At 43.5% G+C, this 25,260-nt stretch overlaps 2 protein-coding genes across 3 annotated transcripts in view; both read right to left on the bottom strand.

Annotated features, from left to right (window-relative positions):
* LOC124011378 (cytoplasmic protein NCK2-like) overlaps positions 1-15,622 on the bottom strand; it is a 63,271-nt gene extending 47,649 nt beyond the window's left edge. The window contains exons 1-2 of one of the 2 annotated variants that reach the window (XM_046324695.1): positions 15,358-15,622; positions 14,861-15,081 (exon numbers count right to left, since the gene is read on the bottom strand). The gene's annotated coding sequence lies outside the window, so the exon portion shown is untranslated. Of the gene's footprint in view, positions 1-14,860; positions 15,221-15,357 lie in introns of those variants that run through there. The other variant, XM_046324694.1, reaches the window with a different exon arrangement.
* Positions 15,623-16,464: 842 nt separating this feature from the next.
* On the bottom strand, positions 16,465-17,437 carry LOC124011380 (DPH3 homolog). Its single transcript, XM_046324696.1, has 3 exons — positions 17,232-17,437; positions 17,071-17,145; positions 16,465-16,859 (listed from the first exon to the last, which is right to left on the bottom strand). The coding sequence occupies exons 1-3, from the start codon at positions 17,337-17,339 to the stop codon at positions 16,785-16,787; spliced, it is 258 nt and encodes an 85-aa protein (XP_046180652.1). The 5' UTR covers positions 17,340-17,437; the 3' UTR covers positions 16,465-16,784.
* Between the last annotated feature and the right edge of the window lie 7,823 nt (positions 17,438-25,260).

The raw sequence follows: 25,260 nt of genomic DNA, 5'->3' as shown, positions 1-25,260 counted from the left end.
AATGGATGGATGGGTGAGAGATGGAAGGAGAGGAGAGAGGGAGGGAAAGAATGCTTTTAAAAGCCTTATCAGAACGGGGATGCACACAGTAATTGCGTTCCACTTGATTTGCTCAGAGGGGCCTGATGACACCCACACACGTACACCTCAGAGTGAACCCATCCCGTGGACTAGCTCGCTGCCTGCTGCGTTAAACACTGGTTTTATTCCCTCTTTATGCTAATCGCTGTTATCGGCCTCTGCCAAGCAGGCTGGAGAGCTGAGTGTTTCAAATGAGACCACATTCAATCAGCACAGTCCATATTTAGACTGGGTCTCTCTCTCTCTCGTGTGATATCCATCTTCCTCCACAGGTCTAGCAGAGAGCGATGAGGAGATCGCGAAGCCACCAGAAATGAAAAGTTGTGGGATCCATCATGTTCGCAGAACGGCTCTTTCCAACAGACAAGAACTGACGACATCAGCTACCGTTCAGACACAGAGGTGAAATATGAATGATAGCATGAGTGAACAGGCCTATCACATCAGATTAGCTGTCTGGAGGGAATGGGAGGGAAGAGGGACGAGATCTACGACCTAAACAGGAAGGAAGAGGGGTCAGAGGTTACCACAACAGCTAGAGACTGTGCCTTTAGGAGCCTCAGGAGCCAATAAATGTCCCTCTCTCTCCCATAGTATAGTCACGATACAGGAACTACAGGCTCCCTAGGCCTCTCTGGAGACTATCACTGGCTTTTGGAGCAGCAAAGACACCTGGACGTGCATATTAATATCATATTAACATAGGCCTACATGATAACTAAAACCATAGGGTTAACGGAAGAGGCCTGGGAACCTGTACTTCCTGTGTCGTGACTGGGTCCATATATGTTAAAAGAAGAGGTAGAACAAGGATCGGAACCCCCTTCCAGAATTCACCTGCGAAATCGTGATTTTGTCCAAAGCACCGGAAGTAATGCTGCTCGTTACCTCACGCATCCCGTTGAATCATGACAGATCTACGGTACCGTTTACGTAGTCTGTCCATGAGAGATTATGAGAGCAACTAAGGGAGGTGCATGTAAAAATGTCTGACTACCCCCCTCGGTCTCAGCTACACCCTCCACTTCGCCTCGTCATCCTAAATGCCCTAAACTGCCCCTTCAGACTCTGCTTTCCTCAAATTGGATTTCCAGTGTAGTCTCTGGCTCCACATCATGGGCTGCATACCGAGAGCTTTAGAAGGTCCTTTAGGCAGTGTGACAACGTTCACGTCTGCTGCTAGAGCACATACTTTTAGTCTTATTGGATGTATAACACGTTTATTTCCCAAGTGGAAGAGAGAGAGAGCGAGAGAGCGAGAGAGAGAGAGAGAGAGAGAGAGAGAGAGAGAGAGAGAGAGAGAGAGAGAGAGAGAGAGAGAGAGAGAGAGAGAGAGAGAGAGAGAGAGAGAGAGAGAGAGAGAACTGCAACAGTCTAGTTCACCCCAAGGCTCTCATTCAGTACTGAGGAGAGACTCTGGGCCTGATATTCAGAAACAATGTTTCTGTGCACTCACTGTCTGGTGAGGGAACGGGTTTGCAGGTAGCAGACACAAAGAGCAGAGAAAGTCGCCTCATTCAAAGAAAACCCATCTTTATTCTATGAAAAGACGAACAGCAAAGCGGACAAAGCAACTTAAGGCCTGACAAGAAAGAACAAGGGAACAAGATCCTGCCCTTCTGAATTGAAGAGCCTGCCTTTCTTAGAAACCAGTGGGAAAAGACATATTGACCCTTCAACAACAGCAAGCTCTCTTACATAAACCAATCCTTTCCAATAAATAAATATATATTTTTTTTTTAACATGACCAACCTTTCAGAACCACTTCTCAGTTCAAATGTGGTCCCCGACTCCTCTTCAGCCTGTCCACAGATTGTGCCGTATCCCTCCCTGCTAGCTGGTTAAAAAAATAACACTAACATGCTTCTGTTGGGAAAGCTGCTCGGAATGGAGGTTTGAGTGGATAGAGAGAGTGGGTCGAGGGAGAGAGACAGAGAGAGACAGGGAAAGAGGATAAGAGGAGAGAGAGGGAAAGGGAGAGAGAGCTATAGAACGTTCTAGAGGGAATAGTCAACTCCATAGTTAGACTCAGAGGCAGGCTCTGCCTCACCCTAACCTGCTGACAGTGAGGCATGGTGGCATGCAAACAGAAACATAACTAAGTATTTAGTTATAGCCTCAAAACAGTAGGTCAAAATGTCATCTTGTTGTCTGTCTGATTGAGCTTTTTCCATGGCCAAAATGACACAGATGTAGTGTATTGTTCTATCACACTGTTCGTGTCATGAGCACAGCAGGCTATTAGAGCCATCAGCTAACATACCTACAGAACAATGTCCCCCGTTTTAATTTTCACAGCAAGCATCCCACCTGCTCAACACTGGATGACCAGCTCCATGAGGCATTCCGACATTCCGGTAAAGGTCACAGGCTCAGGACTCATCGTGGTTGAATGGATAGTTCGAGGTCAGGCGCAGGCCACGACGTAGGCCTATTCTAATCTATGACAAGCCTGCTGCAAAGTATTTTTCTTGGTCCAGAGTCACAAAACAATAACCATCTAAAAGTAATAATAATAATATAATAGTAGTGTGTGCTGTCAATTGCTGCATCTGAAAAGTGAATTTGCCATCCCCGTGGTTCAAAATTCAGAAGAGCATTGAGCCAGTAATCAAAATTTGCTGGTTCGAATCCCAGAGCACACTAGGTGAAAAATCGTTCAATGTGCCCTTGAGCAAGGCACTTAACCCTAATTGCTTCTGTAAATCGCTCTGGTTAAGAGCATCTGCTAAATTACTAAAATGTCTCATGTAAGGGTGGTCCTACTATTCCAGCAATGGCTGCTAAATCTCTGAAGAATTTTGCTGTTAAGTGGCGAGAAAAGTAATTATGATGAGTGCTGTTAGCGTATTAGCCTAAACTTGAATTGTTATGAGGGGTAGCTAGGAAGATTATGCTTTTCAGATGCTTTAAGCTCATTCAAAATGACACAGCAGTGGAATCTAACATCCCATCTCCACAACAAGTTAGCCTAAAACAAGCTCCAACTGGAAAAGCCATTACGAAAGTCCACATGAATCTGTGCGATTGGCCATCATAGCAGGAAGCTGTGAATGCCTCAGCTGGACAGAGGTTGTTTTCGTGATGACCAGAACCTGCCTGCCGTTTCCTGGAGGAAGAGGAATCCCTCATTTGTCCGTACACAGCGGTCAGTTTGGAGTCAAAGCCGCTGTTCTCCCTAGGATTCATCAAATGAACCTGAGCCTGAGAACCTAAACTGAAAGATCTGGAGCTCTAAGCATTTCTGTTGCCAGTATACTGGGTAAGCAGAGGCTTTGACCGTCTGACTCTGATAGGCATCTTCAGTTTCAGTTTCATTGATCTCTCCCATGATTGAAATCTGCATGTTTCAAACCCTGATTTATGCAAGACAACAAAATAGATGTTGGGGAATTCATCTTGGCCCAACTTCTGAAAAACTCTAGTCACTCTTCCAGGTACGAACTAAGATGTTGAGATTTGAAGTGAAGTGATTGTGGTGGAAATCTGGCATCCACTGCACATCCTGAGACTGTTGTGATAGCAACCGCCTGGTGTTGAAATCTGTCGTTCTGAGCTGAGGTGCTGAGAAAACAGAGACCGTAAGAAGCTGTGAAATCTATATTCCAGAGGAAAAGTTGGACAAAGCAGGTAATATTCAAATCTCTCACGTTGGTGGAGTCGGATGACCCATTACTATTCGCCTAGAGACAGAACAAAAGCCGTTTGTCTCGGAGAATCGCAGATGGGATAATCATCCATTACACAAACATACCGGTGGAAGATAGACCTGTGGAGACGAGGCAGGCGAAACAGATGGAGAATTTTCAAATGACGTCTTATCAAAATACAACTGACATTTCCACCACCACATGAAAGTAGAGGAAACAGTGCAAGCTAGCAACACGGTTCCCCAGAGACATTGTAACCTACCCATGAGCCATCTTCTAGCAAAAATATTTTATTAGCTCAGACCAATTAAAAGAATAAATGCTTCTGATGTCGGCACATCTTAATGAGATACATTGCCAAGCGTGCCAACTGCTAACCCTTCAATTTCATGAGACAACCCCAGTGTCTTTTTGAGTAACTGTCAGATTTTATTAGACAGGACATTTCTACAGGGGCTGTTTCTCCTCTCCCGTCGCCTTTCTCACTCTAAATCTCTCTCTCTCTCCCTCTCGGTTTCACTTTGTCCCATTTAGCACCGACAGCCAGAGTCACAAGTGACACAAGTGTTCCGTGACAATGATTATGATCTGGTGACACCAGGCTCTGCTTCACTGATAGAATAGCTCTTTGATCTCGGAGTGTAAAATCCCTAGTCTGACAAAAACCACACTGACATGCACACTCAACGCAACAGAAACATTTCTCTGCATTATACGGTGCTCCTGTTGCAGTTCACATTACCACGGTAATCTCACTGTCATCCAGCCTGTTTTGAGGCCTGCTCTAGTCTAGGTCAACACAGAGAAGTGTACAAACTGGAAACTGCATGGGGTGTGTATATATTAGCTGCATACGGCTTACTTAGTTGATGGATGAGGTCAGTCATACACACTAGTCTACGTTGTTAGGCTTCATTAACATCCTCTTTCACGTCGACTCTGATTCACTGGAGAGTTAATGTTGTAGATTCCCCTTTTTTCTTGGAATCTGCTCCTCTTGAAAAAGGAACAACCATTTCTTCTTTGTTGAGAGGTTCCCTCTCCTGTTCTGTTTTCCATCTCTAGATGAGTCTCTGTCTTGGCAAATCTGAACACGCAACACTGTTGCCATGTGGGATGGGGGGAATGACATCATTATGCAGCCGAGTTTGGTGTCAGGAAAACCAACCTCTCACTCAACGTCAACAAAACCAAAGGAGATGATCGTGGACTTCAGGAAACAGCAGAGGGAGCAGCCCCCTATCCACATCAAAGGGACAGCAGTGGAGAAGGTGGAAGGTTCCTGGGTGTACACATCACAGACAAACTTAAACGGTCCACTCACACAGACAGTGTGGTGAAGGCGGCGCAACAGCGCCTCTTCAACCTCAGGCTTGTCACCCAAAACTCTGACAAACTTTTACAGATGCACAATCGAGAGCATCCTGTCGGGCTGCATCACATCCTGGTACAGCAACTGCACCGCCCTCAACCGCAAGGCTCTCCAGAGGGTAGTGCGGTCTGCACAACGCATCACCGGGGGCAAACTACCTGCGCTCCAGGACACCAATAACACCCGATGACACAGGAAGGCCAAAAAGATCATCAAGGAAAACAACCTGGGGTGGCAGGTAGCCTAGTGGTTAGAGCATTGGACTAGTAACCGAAACGTCAAATCCCCGAGCTGACAAGGTACAAATCTGTCGTTCTACCCTTGAACGAGGCAGTTAACCCACTGTTCCTAGGCTGAATTTGTTCTTAACTGACTTGCCTAGTTAAATAAAAAGGTAAAATAAAAAAATGCCACTTTAATCAATGTTAAAATATCTTAGTATAAAATACAGTGATGTGATATGACTAATCTATCTACTGCACCTTGCCTATGCCGCTCGGCCATCTCTCATCCATAAACTTATATGTGCATATTCTCCATCACCCCTTTAGATTTGTGTGTATTGGGTAGTTGTTGGGGAATTGTTAGATTACTTATTAGATATTACTGCACTGTCGGGAACTAGAAGCACAAGCATTTAGCTACACTCACAATAACATCTGCTAACCATGTGTACGTGACCAATAACATTTGATTTGATTTTGATTGGAAGCATATGTACCATGATGTGTCACCGAGGTAGGTAATGACAACCAACCAAATTGAAAATAACAATTTGTTCTTAACTGACTTGCCTAGTTAAATAAAGGTTCAAACAAAAACTTTAAAAAATCAGATGTGTACACACACACACACACTGCAGTTAGGCTATTTAAGCTACACTGATGCCTTCACAATCCAAAACGTGGCCTCCCCTTGACAGCCCTTTGGTCTGCCTATGCACTACAGCCCAAAGATTTCCTGACTGGCTTCGACCAGAATCCAAGTAAATCCAACCCCTGCCTTTTTGTTATCCGTCTACAAGCAGAAACCCCGATAGGACCCTTCCACACGATAAGAAACAGCAACAGTGGTGAAGATTTCTTTCCCAACACAATGTTCTCTTCCAGCAAGTAGCTTTCAAGATCACAAGCATCCCAAGGCTTTAGGCTTATCTTTCAAAGCTCGCAATATGACAAACCCAGTTGTATTCATGTACACCAGCACATGCACTGTGTCTATGCTTGCCCACATGCACTAGGTCTATGCTTGCCCACATGCACTGTGTCTATGCTTGCCCACATGCACTGTGTCTATGCTTGCCCACATGCACTGTGTCTATGCTTGCCCACATGCACTGTGTCTATGCTTGCCCACATGCACTGTCTATGTCCCATGCACTGAGTCTATGCTTGCCCACATGCACTGTGTCTATGCTTGCCCACATGCACTGCACTGTGTCTATGCTTGCTGCACTGTGTCTATGCTTGCCCATGCACTGTGCCCTACACATGCACTGTGTCTATGCTTGCCCACATGCACTGTGTCTATGCTTGCACTGTGTCTATGCTTGCCCACATGCACTGTGTCTATGCTTGCCCACATGCACTGTGTCTATGCTTGCCCACATGCACTGTGTCTATGCTTGCCCACATGCACTGTGTCTATGCTTGCCCACATGCACTGTGTCTATGCTTGCCCACATGCACTGTGTCTATGCTTGCCCACATGCACTGTGTCTATGCTTGCCCGCTTCAACTCCGAAATGGAGAATGCTCAAATAGCACCTTCACTCGAGGGGCGAGATGCCAACTCTAGCCCTGATACTGGAAATATCCCTAGCTACTGGAACTCGGTTAAAAACTCACCCAGTAAACAATCCTCATAACGAATTAGCAACACGGCTCCTCGCAAACTAGTATCACGTTTTACAGCTACCCTAAAATTTTGCGCACTACCAAGTTCCCACAGACTGAATCAAAGACGGGTTCAAATGATGTTCTGAAAGATAATAGAGGAAGGAGTTCAACTTCCTGTAAGAAGAATATTGTTGTTGGGCAGCTCACCCCCCCCCCCCCCCCCCGCAGTGACTCTTCTTATTAACACACTATGCAAAAGCTATTATCGTCTTCTCAGGAATTCAGCCTTCTTTGTGTTGATCTCACCAACTGCCATCGTCACACCTCTGAGAAGCAGAGGTTCTGTTGAGATTACATCATGTAGGTGTTACATCTGATTGGAAGTTAACGTTACAGTAATTCTATTGGTAAACAACTCAGATTTGGAATCCAAACAACTCAGATGTTATACACGGTCTTAGATTCATTGTCTCATTCTCTTTTTTGTTCCTGACCTGCTGTGGTGAGATTCTCTCTCTCCCTCTCCGATCATGCTTAGAAGTGCCTCGTAATGCTTTGAAACTTAAGCTTCATATAATGCAAGTCATTAAATGCTCTTAAAATTCCATTCTCATGACCATTCCTTGATTTTTGACAGCTAAAAGCATAATACTTGCACGTGGTCTACATAGCACCTTGCATATTGTTAATCATCTTTACGGAGTCAGATATACATATAATAGACTCTTTGCATGCGAGGTATACAATATAGCGCATGCTTACATATCAAATATTACCACATTACATTCTCCAAATGGAGAGAGAGTAAGGAAATACAATATCAACACCAGGTGAAGTGACACAAGGTCCAGTAACTAGTGTTACACTGCAAGCCACGTAAATGCTCCCTCTTTTCTCCGTTGCAATGGGGTTCAAGTGGGGCCACACACAGAAGTATCCTACTACTTACTGCCAGGTGCACTAGCAGTTCCGTACCCAAATCGGGTAGACATATGCTACCAACGTGAGAGAGTCCGGGAAGTGCGTCAGCCCTCACTACTAAACAGAGCGGATCATTGTACCTCCCCTGCCCATGCCTCCTTCTCATGTTCAGAGGTTACAGCATGCTATTGGGATAATCTCTCATGTGATGAAAAAAACATGTTTGAGTGCACTAGGGTAATCAAATGCCCTGAGCATAATCTAGACTACCATAGAGTTAGTTCTGGGTCACACTGACCAGGATGTGGCTCAGCCCGAGGTGTTCTTGGATTCACTGGCTGCATCCCAAATGGTACCCTATTCCCAATGTATTTTTTTCCAGCTTTATTTAACCAGGTAGGCCAGTTGAGAACAAGTTCTCATTTACAACAGCGACCTGGCCAAGATAAAGCAAAGCAGTGCGACAAAAACAACAGAGTTACACAAACAAGTAGAAAAGAAAAATAGAAAAATCTATGTACAGTGTGTGCAAATGTAGAAGAGTAGGGAGGGAGGTAGGCAATAAATAGGCCACAGAGGCAAACTAATTACAATTTAGCATTAATAGTGGAGTGATAGATGTGCAGATGATGATGTGCAAGTATAGATACTGGGGTGCAAAAGAGCAAGAGGGTAAGTAATAATATGGGGATGAGGTAGTAGGGTGTGCCATTTACAGATTGGCTGCGTACAGGTACAGTGATCGGTAAGCTACTCTGACAGCTGATGCTTAAAGTTTTAGAGGGAGATATAAGACTCCAGCTTCAGAGATTTTAGCAATTCGTTCCAGTCGTTGGCAGCAGAGAACTGGAAGGAAAGGCGGCCAAAGGAAGTGTTGGCTTTGGGGATGGACAGTGCAATATACCTTCTGGAGTGTGTGCTACGGGTGGGTGTTGCTACAGTGACCAGTGAGCTGAGATAAGGTGGGGCTGTACCTAGCAAAGACTTATAGATGACCTGGGGCCAGTGGGTTTGGCAACGGATATGTAGTCAGGGCCAGCCAACAAGAGAATACAGGTCGCAGTGGTGTGTAGCATTTGGAGCTTTGGTGACAAAAAGGATGGCACTGTGATAGACTACATCCAGTTTGCTGAGTAGAGTGTTGGGGGCTATTTTGTAAATAACATCGCCGAAGTGAAGGATCGGTAGGATAGTCAGTTTTACGAGGGTACGTTTGGCGGCATGAGTGAAGGAGACTTTGTTGCGAAATAGGAAGATGATTCTAGATTTAATTTTGGATTGGAGATGCTTGATGTGAGTCTGGAAGGAGAGTTTACAGTCTAACCAGACACCTAGGTATTTGTAGTAGTCCACATATTCTAGGTCAGAATCGTCCAGAGTAGTGATGCGCGTCGGGCGGGAGGGTGTGGGCAGAAATCGGATGAAGAGCATGCACTTAGTTTTACTAGTATTTAAAAGCAGTTGGAGGCCACGGAAGGAGTGTTGTATGGCTTTGAAGCACATTTTGAGGTTTGTTAGCACAGTGTCCAAAGAAGGACCAGATGTATACAGAATAGTGTCGTCTGCGTAGAGGTGGATCAGAGAATCACCAGCAGCAAGAGCGATATCATTGATATACATAGAGAAGAGCGTCGCCCGAGAATTGAACCCCGTGGCACCCCCATAGAGACTCTGGACAACAGGCCCTCCAACTTGACACATTGAACTCGATCTGAGAAGTAGTTGGTGAACCATGCGAGCAGTCATTTTAGAAACCAAGGCTATTTAGTCTGCCGATAAGAATGCGGTGATTGACAGAGTCGAAAGCCTTGGCCAGGTCGATGAAGACGGCTGCACAGTATTGTCTTTTATCAATGGCGGTTATGATATCGTTTAGGACCTTGAGCGTGACTGAGGTGCACCCATGACCAGCTCGGAAACCAGATTGCATAGTGGAGAGGATACGGTGGGATTCCAAATGGTCGGTGATCTGTTTATGGACTTGGCTTTTGAAGATTTTAGGAAGGCAGGGCAGGATGGATATAGGTCTATAACAGTTTGGGTCTAGAGCATCTCCCCCTTTGAAGAGGGGGATGACCACGGCAGCTTTCCAATCTTTGGGGATCTCAGACGATACGAAGGAGGTTGAATAGGCTAGTAATTTTTGAAAGATAATTTTTGAAAGATGCTAACGCAGAACGCCACAGGATGTGTTTGTGCTGGTCAAGGCAGTCAAGTCTGGGGTGAACCAAGGGCAGACCCTGAGCATTAAGGTAGTATTAAAGCCCTGTCTCAGTAACCGCTGGCACAGGAGTTTACTTTATTTGCTAGGTAACATTTACCTCATGTAAAAGGAAAGTCAAAGTTTCCTCCAATACTTTAAAGTACCATTACTCTCACTCATCCTTGTTCCTGGCATTGATGATTCACTGCACAGCGATGAAATAGTAAAAAGGCTACTTTTTCCACATCGACCTCTAATACAAAAATGACTTATTCCAGACCTCCAACAACATCACTCTTCTTCACCCAACTGTTTTTTCTTTTTTTATTTTACCTTTATTTAACCAGGCAAGTCAGTTAAGAACAAATTCTTATTTTCAATGACGGCCTAGGAACAGTGGGTTAACTGCCTGTTCAGGGGCAGAACGACAGATTTGTACCTTGTCAGCTCGGGGGTTTGAACTGGCAACCTTCCGGTTACTAGTCCAACGCTCTAACCACTAGGCTACCCTGGGGAAATAAAGAGTAGAGGGAGGCCTTGTTATGGATAATGGCCTGCCTGATTGTGCTGTGAGCTGGCTTGGATTGGTCAAGGACTTCGCACTACACAAAATTTGCAAGCCAGTTGAGTGTAATTGCTTTGCTACAACTATGTAGCTAATGAAGTTCTAGCAATATTGCTCTTGGAAGTTGGAACCAGTCCATTTTGTGAAACATGTGCCATCTGCTGTAGCCTGTTAAGTTGACACATTGTGAACTAGCTGAACACTTATCTAGGCTGTGTGCTAATATCAGTCAAGAGGCAGCTAACATCGAGAGTAGAGTTTTACAGGCAATTAAAACACTTTGCAGAGAGACATTTCAAACCTGGAGCTTGGATATTATTTTTGGCCATGCAGGTTCACTTTGGGATACGGTAGAAACACATGACTGCAGTACTACAGATATTAAATGTATTCCCAGATTTCATTTTCACAGTTGAAAGGGATAATTTGGGATTTTGGCAATCTACTTCCCCAGAGTCTGATGAACTCACTGATACAATTTGTTTGTCTCTGTGTCTAGTATGAAGGAAGTTAGACGTAGTGTCGCGAGCTATTGCTAACTAGCATTAGCACAATGACTGGAAGTCTATGGGTTTTTCCCCACTAGTTAGCAATTGTGCTAGTGCTGATTAGCAATTGTGCTAGCTCTGGTTAGCAACTTCCTTCAAACCGAACACTGAGACATAAAAATTGTATCCACTAGTTAACTTGACTCTGGGGAAGTACATAAAGGGCCCCATTGGCAAATTCCCAAAGTATCCTTCTGAGAGTCATATCATTATTTATGTTTAAAAACACTATGATTGACCAAGTTCAACCCTAATCATTTCACAATTATTCTACCCTGCACTCATTGGTCTGGTTGCCAATGCATGTCGTTCAACAACTAGTCAGTCTACATCCAAAGAATCATTCTATTTGTAGTTTAGACTGCTATTTTGATTTGCTTTTAATAGCAGTGTGAGAACTGAAGCAAAACCGTTGGAATGCATTTGAGAGTCAAATGATGTTACCAGCGACATTTTGCAGGCAGATGAAAATAGTATGTCTGTGAAGGATATTACTATTCTCTCAGTTAGACCTGTGCAGGTGAGGAAATAATAAGCATTGAGAACTGAGAGTGAATTTCTGGTATCTCTAGCACAGGTGCAAAGCTCCATGGCTGCGTTTTTTTTCTCACTTAGCCTTTTGACCAATCAGATCAGCTCTGAAAAATATATTGTGTGACTGGTAAAAGACCAATTAGTGGGAAAAAAAATATCAGAACTGGGCTGCCTGTATAAATACAGCCATAGTGGTGGAAATTATTATTATTATTATTTTTGCCCGCTTTGAGGACAATACAGTGCCACTGACACGGCCCGCAACTAAAACATGCGGACTCTCCTTCACTGCAGCAGACGTGAGGAAAACATTTAAACGTGTCAACCCTCGCAAGGCTGCAGGCCCAGACGGCATCCCCAGCCGCGCCCTCAGAGCATGGGCAGACCAGCTGGCTGGTGTGTTTACGGACATATTCAATAAATCCCTATCCCAGTCTGTTGTTCCCACATGCTTCAAGAGGGCCACCATTGTTCCTGTTCCCAAGAAAGCTAAGTTAACTGAGCTAAACGACTACCGCCCCGTAGCACTCACTTCCGTCATCATGAAGTGCTTTGAGAGACTAGTCAAGGACCATATCACCTCCACCCTACCTGACACCCTAGACCCACTCCAATTTGATTACCGCCCAAATAGGTCCACAGACGATGCAATCTCAACCACACTGCACACTGCCCTAACCCATCTGGACAAAAGGAATACATACCTATGTGAGAATGCTGTTCATCGACGACAGCTCGGCATTTAACACCATAGTGCCCTCCAAGCTCGTCATCAAGCTCCAGACCCTGGGTCTCGACCCCGCCCTGTGCAACTGGGTACTGGACTTCCTGACGGGCCGCCCCCAGGTGGTGAGGGTAGGCAACAACATTTCCACCCCGCTGATCCTCAACACTGGGGCCCCACAAGGGTGCGTTCTGAGCCCTCTCCTGTACTCCCAGCTAGATTACTTGTTGGTTATTACTGCATTTTCGGAACTAGAAGCACAAGCATTTCGCTACACTCGCATTAACATCTGCTAACCATGTATATGTGACAAATAAAATTTGATTTGATATTAAGTATCCGATACAGAGCTGGTTAAGATCGACACTGACTGAACAGACAACGAAGTTAGTATAGGTTATTGCTTCCTAAATGCTGGTCCGGAGGACAAACTGTGTATTTGTCTCTACTTTGTGTTGACATGGTTGTGGCTTCAAAAAACAAAAATGTTTTAAACATTGTATGTCTAAATTAGGTCAGCGGTGGTCGGTGCCATTTAAGATGAGGGAGATATTCCATTCACCCAGTTCAATGTATCATTGATAGGTTTAGGCTACTTACTACATGATACTCTAATTTTCCCTATACCCATCATTAGGTTGCTATAAACTAGCCTAGGAATTAAAGTTTACAACGTAGGTGCACACAGTTTGAGAGAAAGATTTGAGGTGACAGACAGTGACACATTCAATACCGCCTTGCACACTCTTGCCTGCATCTTATCAAGGGTGTAAACCACCAGTCCAACAGTTGCAAACGAGAGGTCTATTGGACAAATGCAGGTATGTTAATCCCCGTTTCATTCCATTTAAGAAACATTTTTCAACAGAATTGTCAGAATGAATACACCCATGATCACATGTAAACACAGTTCATCTTCAAAGCAGCCACGTTGTATTCCTTCTCGCATCTATGGGGTCTCCTCCTCTCACCTTTTCCCTTCGCTTGTGGACTTCAATGCACAACACATCAGCTTTGAGACCAGGCGAAAAAACCTTTACAAGCCAAACCATATCATAACCTCTACACACAGCCTACATCGTTGTCACCATATTAGCTAAAGTAACGTCATAGTCAACATAGCTAATAGAACTAAAACGTTAGCAAAACAGCTACAATCATGAAGTAACGTTACAGAGTACAGTCAGTAAGCAGTTCAGTAAATAGTTTAGCAATAAATTAGTCCAACCAAAAGTTTACCTTGACTTGGCTATGACTATCTGTTGGACAGTCATAGCCAGCTAGCTAACATAGTATCCCTGTTTGCGCTGGATGTTTAAGTAGGTTAAATTAGCTAGCTGAATTCTTTAGCTAAGTAAGTGAAAGTGAGAAAAAAATACAAAATACCTTTCTCTAGCTTTCCTTCATTTTTTAACAAATTCATTTGTTCAAAACTGTTCAAATATTGTCTTTCTCGCTCTTTGAATCAACTACTCACCACATGTATTGCACTGCAGTACTAAATAACTGTAGCTTATGCTTTCATTCTCCGATCCTTTGATTGGATGGACAACATGATAGGTTGGAGGACGTCCTCCGTAAGTTGTCATAATTGCTGTGGAAGTGTATGGAAGCGGGTGTAGACCTAAGAACTGAAGGTGTTCATTACACGAAACGGTTTAAGTCCCATCTTGCCTTGACCTCTTGGGCTGGCAAGCCAACACCCCCTGACAAATAGAGAATAATGGTTGTATCTTCTTCATCGCCACAGTTTCAGGTTGTTACAGTTGAGCAAAAACAGGTACACCACACCTTATCATGGCCATCAAAAAACTATCACCTCACAATAAAACAGAAACGCATAGGCAGAATGCATTATATTTTATATAGATTGTGTGTGTAGTTCAACAATTACACTGGGCTTGTATGAGCACGTTTTACAGAGAATAAAAATAACATTAATGCTCATTGCAAATAGGCCTACATGTTGCTCACCAAGACCGTCTAACTACAGTATGTAAACAAATGTACCACGAATGAAAATCGAAGCAGAGTGATTATTCAAGAGATATAATGTTAAAGTTTGAAACATAACTAATACAATGTTGCAAAAAAATATTAGCAAAAGCGCAAACACTCATCTCCGTCGTAGCCTACCAAGCGGCAATGGGCTATTGTATTGTACTGCCGTGGACAAAGCCACGGAGAAGATAGAAAACCGCATGGACAAACACAACAATACTATTCTACTTTCTCGGCGCCGAATCCACGAGCATTATTCTAACTGTTGTATTTTCTAATCTTCAAAATAAAAATCTGAATCTGCTCGTAATGTTGTCATTAACCAAAACCAACAAATGCCAGTCATCACCAACTGCACCTCCCGTCAAGCAAAGCAACCATAACTTTGCGCTCAGTTAGTCAGCGTTTCGTTGTGTTCTTACCTTGGTGGTTTCTCCAGTTGAATCGGATTATCAGGTCAGGAATTTGCAAAAGTAGTCTTCGATATTCACTTTCGGGGTCTAAAAGTTGACTTTTAAAAGCCAATGTGCTTGGTTATCTTTTAACGACGTCTCTTTTTTTCGCAGGCCCTTCAACTCGCTGGGTTGCTCGTCTCCTCCTCTACCTCCAGCTCAACCAACTGCCTTGAAATGTGACGTCACGCCTGCCAAAAGGAAAGGGTAGGGAGCACAGAGCACAACACAATTATTGTACACACATTACATCACATTTGCATTGTCTTGTATGCCTATCCCTCTCAGCAGAGCAATTCATGACTGTTTGTGACTGATTATCACACTTCACACAAAGGATTATCGTCACATGAATAATGACTATTTTCCTCCAGATGCGAGGGAGTAACGATACATAATGCCATCCACACAAACATCATGGACGCTACTGCTCAGTGCTCTAACTCCCTCTCTCCCTCAGCAGTGACCTGCTCTGTGAGGCTCCTCTGACTGAGTGCTGGTGTGTTTGTCAATGCCAGCCTGCAATTGCTGTGGCCCCCCTGATGAGAGATGCAGTTAGACGTGTTGACTTGTGCTCAGCTTCCTCCCTCGCCACAGCATCAGCCACAGAGCTGACTGGGTATTGGATAAATAGATAGGCAGGACCTTCAATATCATGTGAAGGACACCATCATGTTCTCTCCCTGTATGTGTCCCAAATGGCACTCTATTCCCTACATAGTGCACTACTTTTGACCAGAGGGCCCACAGGGCTCTGGTCAAAGGTAGTGCACTATATAGGGAATAGGGGGCCATTTGGGATGCACAGCTCCTCTCTCTGACAGGTCAGGCCCTGCTGTGAAAGAGCTGGTGGTGTGAAACAGTAGCTACACTGTCACAGTATCAGTCAATATTGTAATATGGTTACATGGGTCTTTGGAATTGAGTCATTTTATTGTATTGGCTGAGGGACGATTCTGTACTCTTCCCAGATTTAAAGGAATGGACTGGTGTAAGAGAAGATCCAGTTTACGCCAATCCAATGTTGTTGTTTTTAATCCATGGGGGAGAGAGAAGTGTATGTAACTAGGGAATTGTAATTCAGCCATTTGTTCATCCATAACATACACATCGTAATAACCAGCCAATATGAATAATTCATGTTTCTCGTATGACTCATAGATTCAAATGTAAGTGTCAAGAGGGTCACTGCCTCACACATACCCACCAGAGCCAAAACCTTTTGTTATAAATCATGGCGTGTCAAATGGCAGAGCACTAAACTGTTGAAATATGTACAAGTAAAGGGTGTGTAAGGCCACGTAGGATTGGCCTATGCATAGGCTAAAGAGTATCCACCATATTTCTTACACCAGCTCATTCCTTTTAAATTGAAACGATCTCAGAAATCCCAAGGGTAGTATCTGTAGGTTAGAATAGAGAGAAGTCTATACACCCATTTTCCCAATGGCACCCTATTTATTCCCTGTACAGAGTACAGTAAGTAGGCCTGTATTTTTCCTTGAACATCTGCCTCCCCTGCTGTTCAAACATAAAAACTACAAGCAGTTAACAAGGGGAAGAAAAAAACGGTATTCACTTCATCCTGGTTTAATCTTGAGGCATCCACAAAAATGCATAAACATGTTTATAAAAAAGGGAGTGAAACACTTAAAAGAATAAAGGTTTATTTAAATACGTTGTGCAAATAGTAGTGGTTTGGGTCCTTTACGTGACTCTGCAAAACCAATGCCAGGAACATGTGAATGAATCCTGAGAATCCTCCATCCCAGACCTCACCAGTGAAGCATATCGTTCATAATGTTTCTTTGTGTTGTGTGGAAGCACATACAAATGCAGCAGGGTCCACTTTTACTGATGGGAATGAGAAAATGAAGGGGATGTGTCATCGCTGTCAGGAGGACGGAGTCAGTTGCAATCTGCTCTCTGTAGTTGGAGCTTCGATGATCTCCCCAGACATAAATTCCTCCTGGTGAATTGAGGTGAATAGGGAAATAGATTAGTCATCATGAACGAAATAGTTATAATATCAGAGAAAGATAACAAATCTATTCAATGACAAGACGCTAGTAGGGTGAGGCCACCAATACACTAGTCTCGCGAGGCCTCCTAATTCCCGTTTGATCAGAACGTGAGAAGCCGAGACTATCGAAACACCAACATCAAAACGGAGAACAAACCTTGTCGTAGATTACTTTAACAATGAGCGAGCAGCTCGGACACGTCGCCACCTCTTCACCATTTTCCAAATCCTCCTGCAATTAGAGAGATTTAAATACAACAACCATCACAGGCGAGTTGGCACAACGTGACACGCAGGGGACCTTCTCACTCTACTCACTTTGGTTATGGCAAATCTGTCGCCACATGGGCAGGGAAAATAGTATGTCTCTTCATCCTCGTCATATTCAAAGTCCTCGATCTCAACTTCGTCATGAAAGACCGACATTATGAGCGTAAATTATTTTATTCGTACCCAGCTAACTAGTTGGAGACATTCCTCTGTTTCGCGAAAGTGTGACGTGCGATATGTGCGCAGTCGCAGATCATCGCATCATTTAAAGTAAGACTAAACATGACCACCAGGGGTACCATAGAGTTCTCTATGGTTATCTTTGGTTATGCTCTTACAGTGCATTCGGGACGTATTCAGACCCCTTGACTTTTTCCCCCACATTTTGTTACGTTACAGTCTTATTTTAAAATTAAATGTTTTCTTCATCAATCTACACATAATACCCCAATAATGACAAAGTGAAAACAGGTTTTGCAAATGTATTAAAAATAAAAATCAGAAATACCTTATTTACATAAGTATTCAGACCCTTTCCTATGAGACTCGAAATTGAGCTCAGGTGCTTCCTGTTTCCATTTATCATCCTTGAGATGTTTCTACAACTTGATTGGAGTCCACCTGTGGTCAATTCAATTGATTGGACATGATTTGAAAAGGCAAACACCTGTCAGAGCAAATACCAAGCCGTGATATCAAAGGAATTGTCCATATAGAGCGCCGAGACAGGATTGTGTCAAGGCACAGATCTGGAGAAGGGTACCAAAAAATACAGCATTTAAAGTCCTGAAGAACACAGTGGTCTCCATCATTCTTAAATGGAAGAAGTTTGGAATAACCAAGACTCTTCCTAGAGCTGGCCGCCCGGCCAAACTGAGTAATCGAGGGAGAAGGGCCTTGGTCAGGCAGGTGACTAAGAACCCGATGGTCACTCTGACAGAGGTCCAGAATTACTCTGTGGAGATGGGAGAAACTTCCAGAAGGACAACCATCTCTGCAGCACTCCACCAATCAGGCCTTTTTATGGTGGAGTGGCCAGATGGAAGCCACTCCTCAGTAAAAGGCACACAACAGGCCACTTGGAGTTTGTCAAAAGGCACCTAAAGGACTCAGACCATGAGAAACAAGATTCTCTGGTCTTATGAAACCAAGATTGAACTATTTGGCCTGAATGCCAAGTGTCATGTCTTGAGGATACCTGGCACCATCCCTACAGTGATGCATGGTGATGGCAGCATCATGCTGTGGGGGTGTTTTTCAGTGGCAGGGACTGGGAGACTAGTCATGATCGAAGGAAAGATGGAACAGAGCAAAGTACAGAGAGATCCTTGATGAAAACCTGCTCCAGAGCGCTCAGGACCTCAGACTGGGGGTGAAGGTTCACCTTCCAACAGGAAAATGACCCTGAGCAAACAGCCAAGACAACGCAGAAGTAGCTTCGGGACAAGTCTCTGAATGTCCTTGAGTGGCCCAGCCAGAGCCCGGGTTGAACCAGATCGAGCATCTCTAGAGAGACCTGAAAATAGCTGTGCAGTGAGGTTGGTCCCCATCCAACCTGACAGTTTGAGAGGATCTGCAGAGAAGAATGGGAGAAATCCCCAAATACAGGTGTGTCCATCTTGTGGCGTCATACTCAAGAAGACTCAAGGCTCTAATCGCTGCCAAAGGTGATTCAACAAAGTACTGAGTATATGTGATAATGTGATATTTGCATTTTTTTATTGTGTGGAGATTGATGGGGGGGGACAATGTAATCCATTTTAGAAGAAGGCTGTAACATAACAAAATGTGGAAAAAGTCTAGGGGTCTGAATACTTTCCGAATGCACTGTAAGCCAATTCTCCCAATTGGAACTTCGAATGAGAATAGAATGGTCTGCATCTGTCTTGATTAAGTGAGTGTGATCCACTAATGTATTCTGATCAAATTCACAGACGTCACACCTGACAAAAATAAATTGATGGGAATTGATGAAGGTTTCTGTCTCTGCAACACCTCCTGTGTGCAATAATTTATTGGATAAACGCTTTAACTTATCAATGTGATCGTTACCTAGTTGCCTAACAAAGCTATGGGTTAAGTCATAACAGATTAATAAGCACCTGCCTGCACGGGGAGAGAGAAGAAACACATTGTTGAAACGCATCTGAAGTTGAACGTTTTCTTCTTGTTTCAAATTCTAGGTTGAGTCATGGGTGTGAATCCAAGCATTCAAGGAGAACATTATTTTTTTTTTCAAGGACAGAAAGTTCATATATAGGAGGTCAATTAGAATCAAAACAGACCCTCAGGTTTGCCGACATGCTTTCACCTTTACTCTACAACTTGTCTTTTGCCCTCCAGCTGGTCAAAGGGTTATGTTTCAGCGACCTTTAATCCCCAAAGGACATATGATCTCCAACACATCACCCGCAATGATTTAAGTCAACCCAATTAGACACTTAATGTCAGCCCTGTAGTCCCACAAGTTTCATCAGAATGTCTTCCAGTCAGAGAATGCCACGGAGACCGATTCTCTTGTGAGTGAGGAGTGACCTCACTCAGTCGAATGTACCAGAGATTGTTGGCCTCCGCTTCATATCTGTGTGAAGATACGACCAGGTGGATCAGGTGATGTGGAAGAGTTAAGGAAGGAATGGATACATTTTGTATTTATGTCTCCCCATGTTTGTCTGTCCCGTCATTCGGCTCCAGCATTATTCGATTATTGGGGCATTTCTAAGGAAGCAAGACTTTTGTGAGAGGAACATCAACAACAAAAATGGAATGAGATAGTTTCTGTAGTACTAGCATGAGAGTGTGACACATTTTTAGGCCTTGACCTAATCGTATCAGCATTGCTTTTCAGGGTTATTTTGACTTGGGATTCTCCACCCTCCCCAGATCTGACATGTTCTTCCTGTAGTAATCACAAACACAATCAGCAGTGAGATTTGGCATGTTCCAGGCGCTACAGGCTTTACATCACTTCTCTTTACAGGTCAAAGTAACATAGACCTGGGGAACATAAACCACTCTTCCACTTCTCACCTTATCAAACGTATGATTCTGTGAAATGCTCATTTGGGATCTGGATTGGGCACAATTACATTTTGTAGGCCTAATTCTGAAATATCTTGAGAATTCCCTTACTTAGATTTGGTTATAGGTAATGAATGTGATTGTAGGCTGTTGAGCATGCTTGTACATCACATTAAGGTGCTGAACTACTTATCCAACTGAGCTGTGTATGTGTGTGTGTGTGTGTGTGTGTGTGTGTGTGTGTGTGTGTGTGTGTGTGTGTGTGTGTGTGTGTGTGTGTGTGTGTGTGCGTGCCTGCGTGTGTGTGTGTGAATTAACAGTACCTTTCTAGGGTATGTTACATCACATGATTAAAGACCCAGTTACGCATTTTTGATCCCCTGGAATCATCTGTGTGTCACGTAGCTTATTCCAAGTACAACCTCTTATGCTGTTTGATTCGGAGAACTCTTGATGGAAGATCATCAGTGCACAAAGCCCGAAGAGATTTGCTGCCAGAGTGAAACTATGAAATAAGACCATTTATGTTATGAGGCTAGATGGAACTCGTGAGGAAGGATGAACACATGAATAAGGGAAACAACAAGAGAACCAAACTCATGTGATCATCAGTCGTAAACAACAAACCCTGAGAGGATAATTGCATAAGCAGAGTCAGCCAGGGTGAATTAAGTGGATTTGCCCATTAAGACTTCAGAAGGCTCAACGATGCTCAACGGGAAAAACATCATCCCAAATTCTGAAAGGGATGAGTATACACATGATAGGCTGAGATTCAATTGGGACACTTTGAACTTGTTTTTTCCAGCAAGTGAAAGTTGACTTAGTCTGTATCAGTATTGTGAATTATTGAGTGTTCAGGCAGGTCAGGTGTTGCCATTTGTCACCGTACCACTGGTTCCATCAGTTTCTAGTGTCCTAAGTGTTACGTAAACTCAACACGGGCTTCTTTAATGAAATTCAACATATTGTAGTTTATCTGTATGTTGTGTCAAACTCTTCTTTTTTTTTGACCAGGAAAGTGGACTGAGAATGCATTATCTTCTAGACCTACAGCAATGAGCAAAGTAGGAGTTGCAAGAGGAAGAGAAAGGTTGAATAAGTGAATTGGAAGCATTACCATTGGCTCTAACCTGTGGCCGGCAGGGAATCTAATCCAATTAAATTCTGTTCAGCTAGATATCAAATTTGTGCTCCCATTTGTTACATCAGCTCTACAGAGACACTTAAAGCTAATACAAAGGCGGATGCCATTGGATTACCGCTGAATAGGATAGTTCAGATTTGGGAACAAAGGCTTCACATGAAATAGCACCCTATTCCTTATACACTATATTACTTTTACCAGCAAAACCTTGTCTATGAGGCTAATTGCTATGGAGCCGGCTGGTGGACAAGACTAGACACAGCCTCGCATAACCCCGTGGCCCTAGAAAGGGATATCTGGTGTCATTTACGATTCAGCCCAGATACACCGGCGGTCCCGGATCTAACAGGATCACCAGGTGAACTGTATTGCATGGCTCCCTGGATCACAAGGCTCTCGACTAGGAGGCAATGTCCTACTCGTGTTTACTATACATTTTGTGGTCCTCTGTAGCTCAGTTGGTAGAGCATGGTGTTTGCAACACCAGGACAGCGGGTTGATTTCCAGGACCACCCATATATAAAATGTATCCACTGCAAGACGATTTGGATAAAACTGCTAAATTGCATATATTGTTATTATATTATTATTATTAGAATATAATAGATAATAATATAATGTTGATATATGCGATTTTTATGATATATTATGATATTATCTTCATTATCAAGACATAACCTGTCACGCCCTGACCTGAGAGAGCTTTTTATGTCTCTTTGGTTTGGTCAGGGTGTGACTTGGGGTGGGCATTCTATGTTCTTTTTTCTATGGCCGGGTATGGTTTTGGCCGGGTATGGTTCTCAATCAGGGACAACTGACTATCGTTGTCTCTGATTGGGAACCATACTTAGGTAGCTTTTTCCCACCTATGTTTTGTGGGTAGTTGTTTTCTGTTTAGTGTTCTGCACCTGACAGAACTGTGTCGGTTTGGTTTTGCACTTTGTTATTTTTTTGTTTCGGTGTTCAGTTTAATAAAAGTCATGAACACTTACCACGCTGCGCCCTGGTCCGATTGTTCCTCATCAAACGACGATGACCGCTACATAACCAGGCCGAGTGAAATACATGGGTTAACAGGTTTCACTGAACGGAGTCCACTCAGTCCACATGAACTCCTATGAAAGCCGCATTTTGTAGAATTCAAGAATATTCTAGAATTTGCTCATGTGATTTTAGTTGATTTATGGCTGTTGATGACTCCACTATGTCTCTTGTCTCTTTAAAGAGTGCTTATTGACAGATCCTTGCATTCCTGGCCCCTGTCCCTGATCAAGAGACCATCCTCTGGTGTCCAGGCAAAGACATGTCTTTATAGGGAGGATGACTGTACAACATCTGCGCACAGTCCATATGTTGTACAGTCAAGGTAATAAAAAAAAAAACAACGCTGACCCTGTTTGGATGGCAGAGAATGTGTCTCACCACAAGTCAAGTTACTATGAGCCTTTGCACGCCAAGTCCGACATTTTTATATAGAGTATTAATGGAAAAATGTGGTCAATGACAAGCACCAATTGACCATATTCTTCTATTTCTCTCTAATGAAAAGCCATTGGACAACGGGGTGACATTAATGGCATTTATTAACTCTTCCTTAACATTAACCACTACAAATTAGCCTCAGTTTACTTACAATGTTGACAGTTTTGTTTTTGATTGACTTAAATGAATTATAAGTGGCAATACTTTGCCTTATCTGAACTGAGGTCCTGTACAAAAACAGTCCCTAGTCCCTTAGGAAAGTTGTAGGGCTGAACCAGGGTCCGTTTTTTGGACCGGGTCTAACAGTTCTTAGAATTCTTGACATACAGTGAGTATATGAAACATTAAGAACACCTATTTCCATGACACAGACTGACCAGGTGAAAGCTAGGATCCCTTATTGATGTCACTTATTAAATCCACTTCAGTCAGTGTCGTGGAAGGGGGAGGAGACAGGTTAGAGAGGGCTATTTAATCCTTGAGATACTTGAGACGTGGATTGTGTATGTGTGCATTCAGAAGGGGAATGGGCAAGACAGAACATGTAAGTGCCAATGAACGGGTATGGTAGTAGGTGCCAGGCGGGGGGGGGGGGGGGGTTGCAACTCAATATTCATCAGAGGAACAGGGCACTTAGGCAGTGGGTCATGTAAATATCTGGTGAGTCAGTCCTTTGATATGGCTACCCCTGGTCTGGTGAGATGAGTTTTAATTGGCAATGGGATCAGGGGAGTTACTGTAGCAGGGGGCCAGGCCCTTCAAGTCGACAGCCCATTCCCTGCAGGGACTCTGTCCTGGCGTCCTGGCATAGCTCTGTGCCGGCTGGCCAATTGAGCGAGTGCGTCAGAACACAGGCTGGCATTCACTCCAGTCACCAACACAAAAGACAACTGTTGCGGAGCTTCAAGTCCACCTGCCCTGATCCAGCTAGTTGATTTTGATTTGATTTGAGCTAACACTTACCAAACTCACTTTTCCTTATAGCTTTGTGAGAGCTTATTAGTTTAACATTGCTTGGCTAGCCAGCACTGTTCGGGTTTGAGTCTTCTGAGAGAAAGCTATTCCTCACTTTGACTATAAAGAGGTGATGGTCAGACCAACTGGTTTAACAAGACGCCCAGGGCCAGATTCCCGGACACAGATAGACTAGGTGTTTTAGTTCATGAATATACATTTAGAAAAGAGGATTCCTCAAGGGTTCTTTGGGAAATGTGATGGTTCTATGTGGAATCATAATGACTAAACTAACCATTTGGCTCCTTAGAATATTTTGGGACGTGGTTTGCTCACAGGTCTTTTTGTGCAACTGTGTCAGAGTGTCTTGCATCAATTGAGAACTGTTGTCTAAATCAAGGTTTCTCAATTCTCTCCTTAGGAATGCCCGGCAGTTCCAGAGCTAGCACAGCTGATTAAACTAGTCAATTAACACCTGGAAATGTAACAGTATAATATGGCAAACCAGAAAAAAATGATAATGAATGGCTCTTTAAAAGGTTATTTGTAGAACCATTGAGATGAGGAAAGTTTTTTATAGAACCATTCTCCATAAAGATTCTATAAAGAATCATTGAAAGGGGTTCTATGCGGCACCAGAAATCTGAATCAAATCGAATCACGTTACAGTATTTGTCCTTAACCAACAATGCCATTTTAAGGAAAATAAAAGTGAAGAAAATATTTACGAAATAAAACTAAAGTATAAAGATAGTAACACAATCAAATGCAAATATGGTGGTGAAGCTGTAAAAGAAAATTGAGGATCTGAGGACCCATGCCAAATCTTTTCAGTCTCCGGAGGGGGAATAGGTGTTGTCGTGCCCTCTTCACAACTGTCTTGGTGTGTTAAGACCACAGTTTGTCGGTGATGTGGAAACCAAGGAACTTGAAGCTCTCTACCTGCTCCACTACAGACCTGTCGATGTGAATGGGGGCGTGCTCGGCCCTCCTTTTCCTGTAGTCCACAATCATCTCCTTTGTCTTGTTCCATTGAGGGAAAGGTTGTTATCCTGGCACCACACTGCCAGGTCTCTGGCCTCCTCCCTATAGGCTGTCTCATCATTGTTGGTGATCAGGCCTACCACCGTTGTGTCGTCGGCAAACTTAAAGCCTGTGTGGAAGCACCTGCTTTCAATATTCTTTGTATCCTCATTTACTCAAGTGTTTCCATTATTTTGGCAGTTACCTGTATATGAGCGCTGCCAAAAATGCAAAGTACATACTACACCGAGGGGTCATCTAGGAGCACTTCATCTGGTCCCAAATCTGTTTACGCTGTAGGTGTTGACAAGACAGCATGTCACTGCAAAGAGATTGTCACTCTTTAATTTCTTCAATAGATGTTTCCAAGACCAAGGAACTGTCTCGAGTCATACAAGTCTACACACACTATCTCTCTCACGGCTTATCTGTGTCAGGACATTAACATTC

Source organism: Oncorhynchus gorbuscha, linkage group LG23 (assembly GCF_021184085.1).
Source record: "Oncorhynchus gorbuscha isolate QuinsamMale2020 ecotype Even-year linkage group LG23, OgorEven_v1.0, whole genome shotgun sequence".
Taxonomy (NCBI): domain Eukaryota; kingdom Metazoa; phylum Chordata; class Actinopteri; order Salmoniformes; family Salmonidae; genus Oncorhynchus; species Oncorhynchus gorbuscha.
This window is presented reverse-complemented; position numbering and strand designations above follow the sequence as displayed.

Excerpts from the sequence above, each read along its gene's own strand:
- LOC124011380 (XM_046324696.1), bottom strand. The coding sequence starts at position 17,339 with ATGTCGGTCTTTCATGACGAAGTTGAGATCGAGGACTTTGAATATGAC. Across the intron at positions 17,146-17,231 it reads ACAGATTTGCCATAACCAAA|GAGGATTTGGAAAATGGTGA; the intron begins GTGAGTAGAGTG and ends CTCTAATTGCAG. Across the intron at positions 16,860-17,070 it reads TTAAAGTAATCTACGACAAG|GAGGAATTTATGTCTGGGGA; the intron begins GTTTGTTCTCCG and ends TCAATTCACCAG.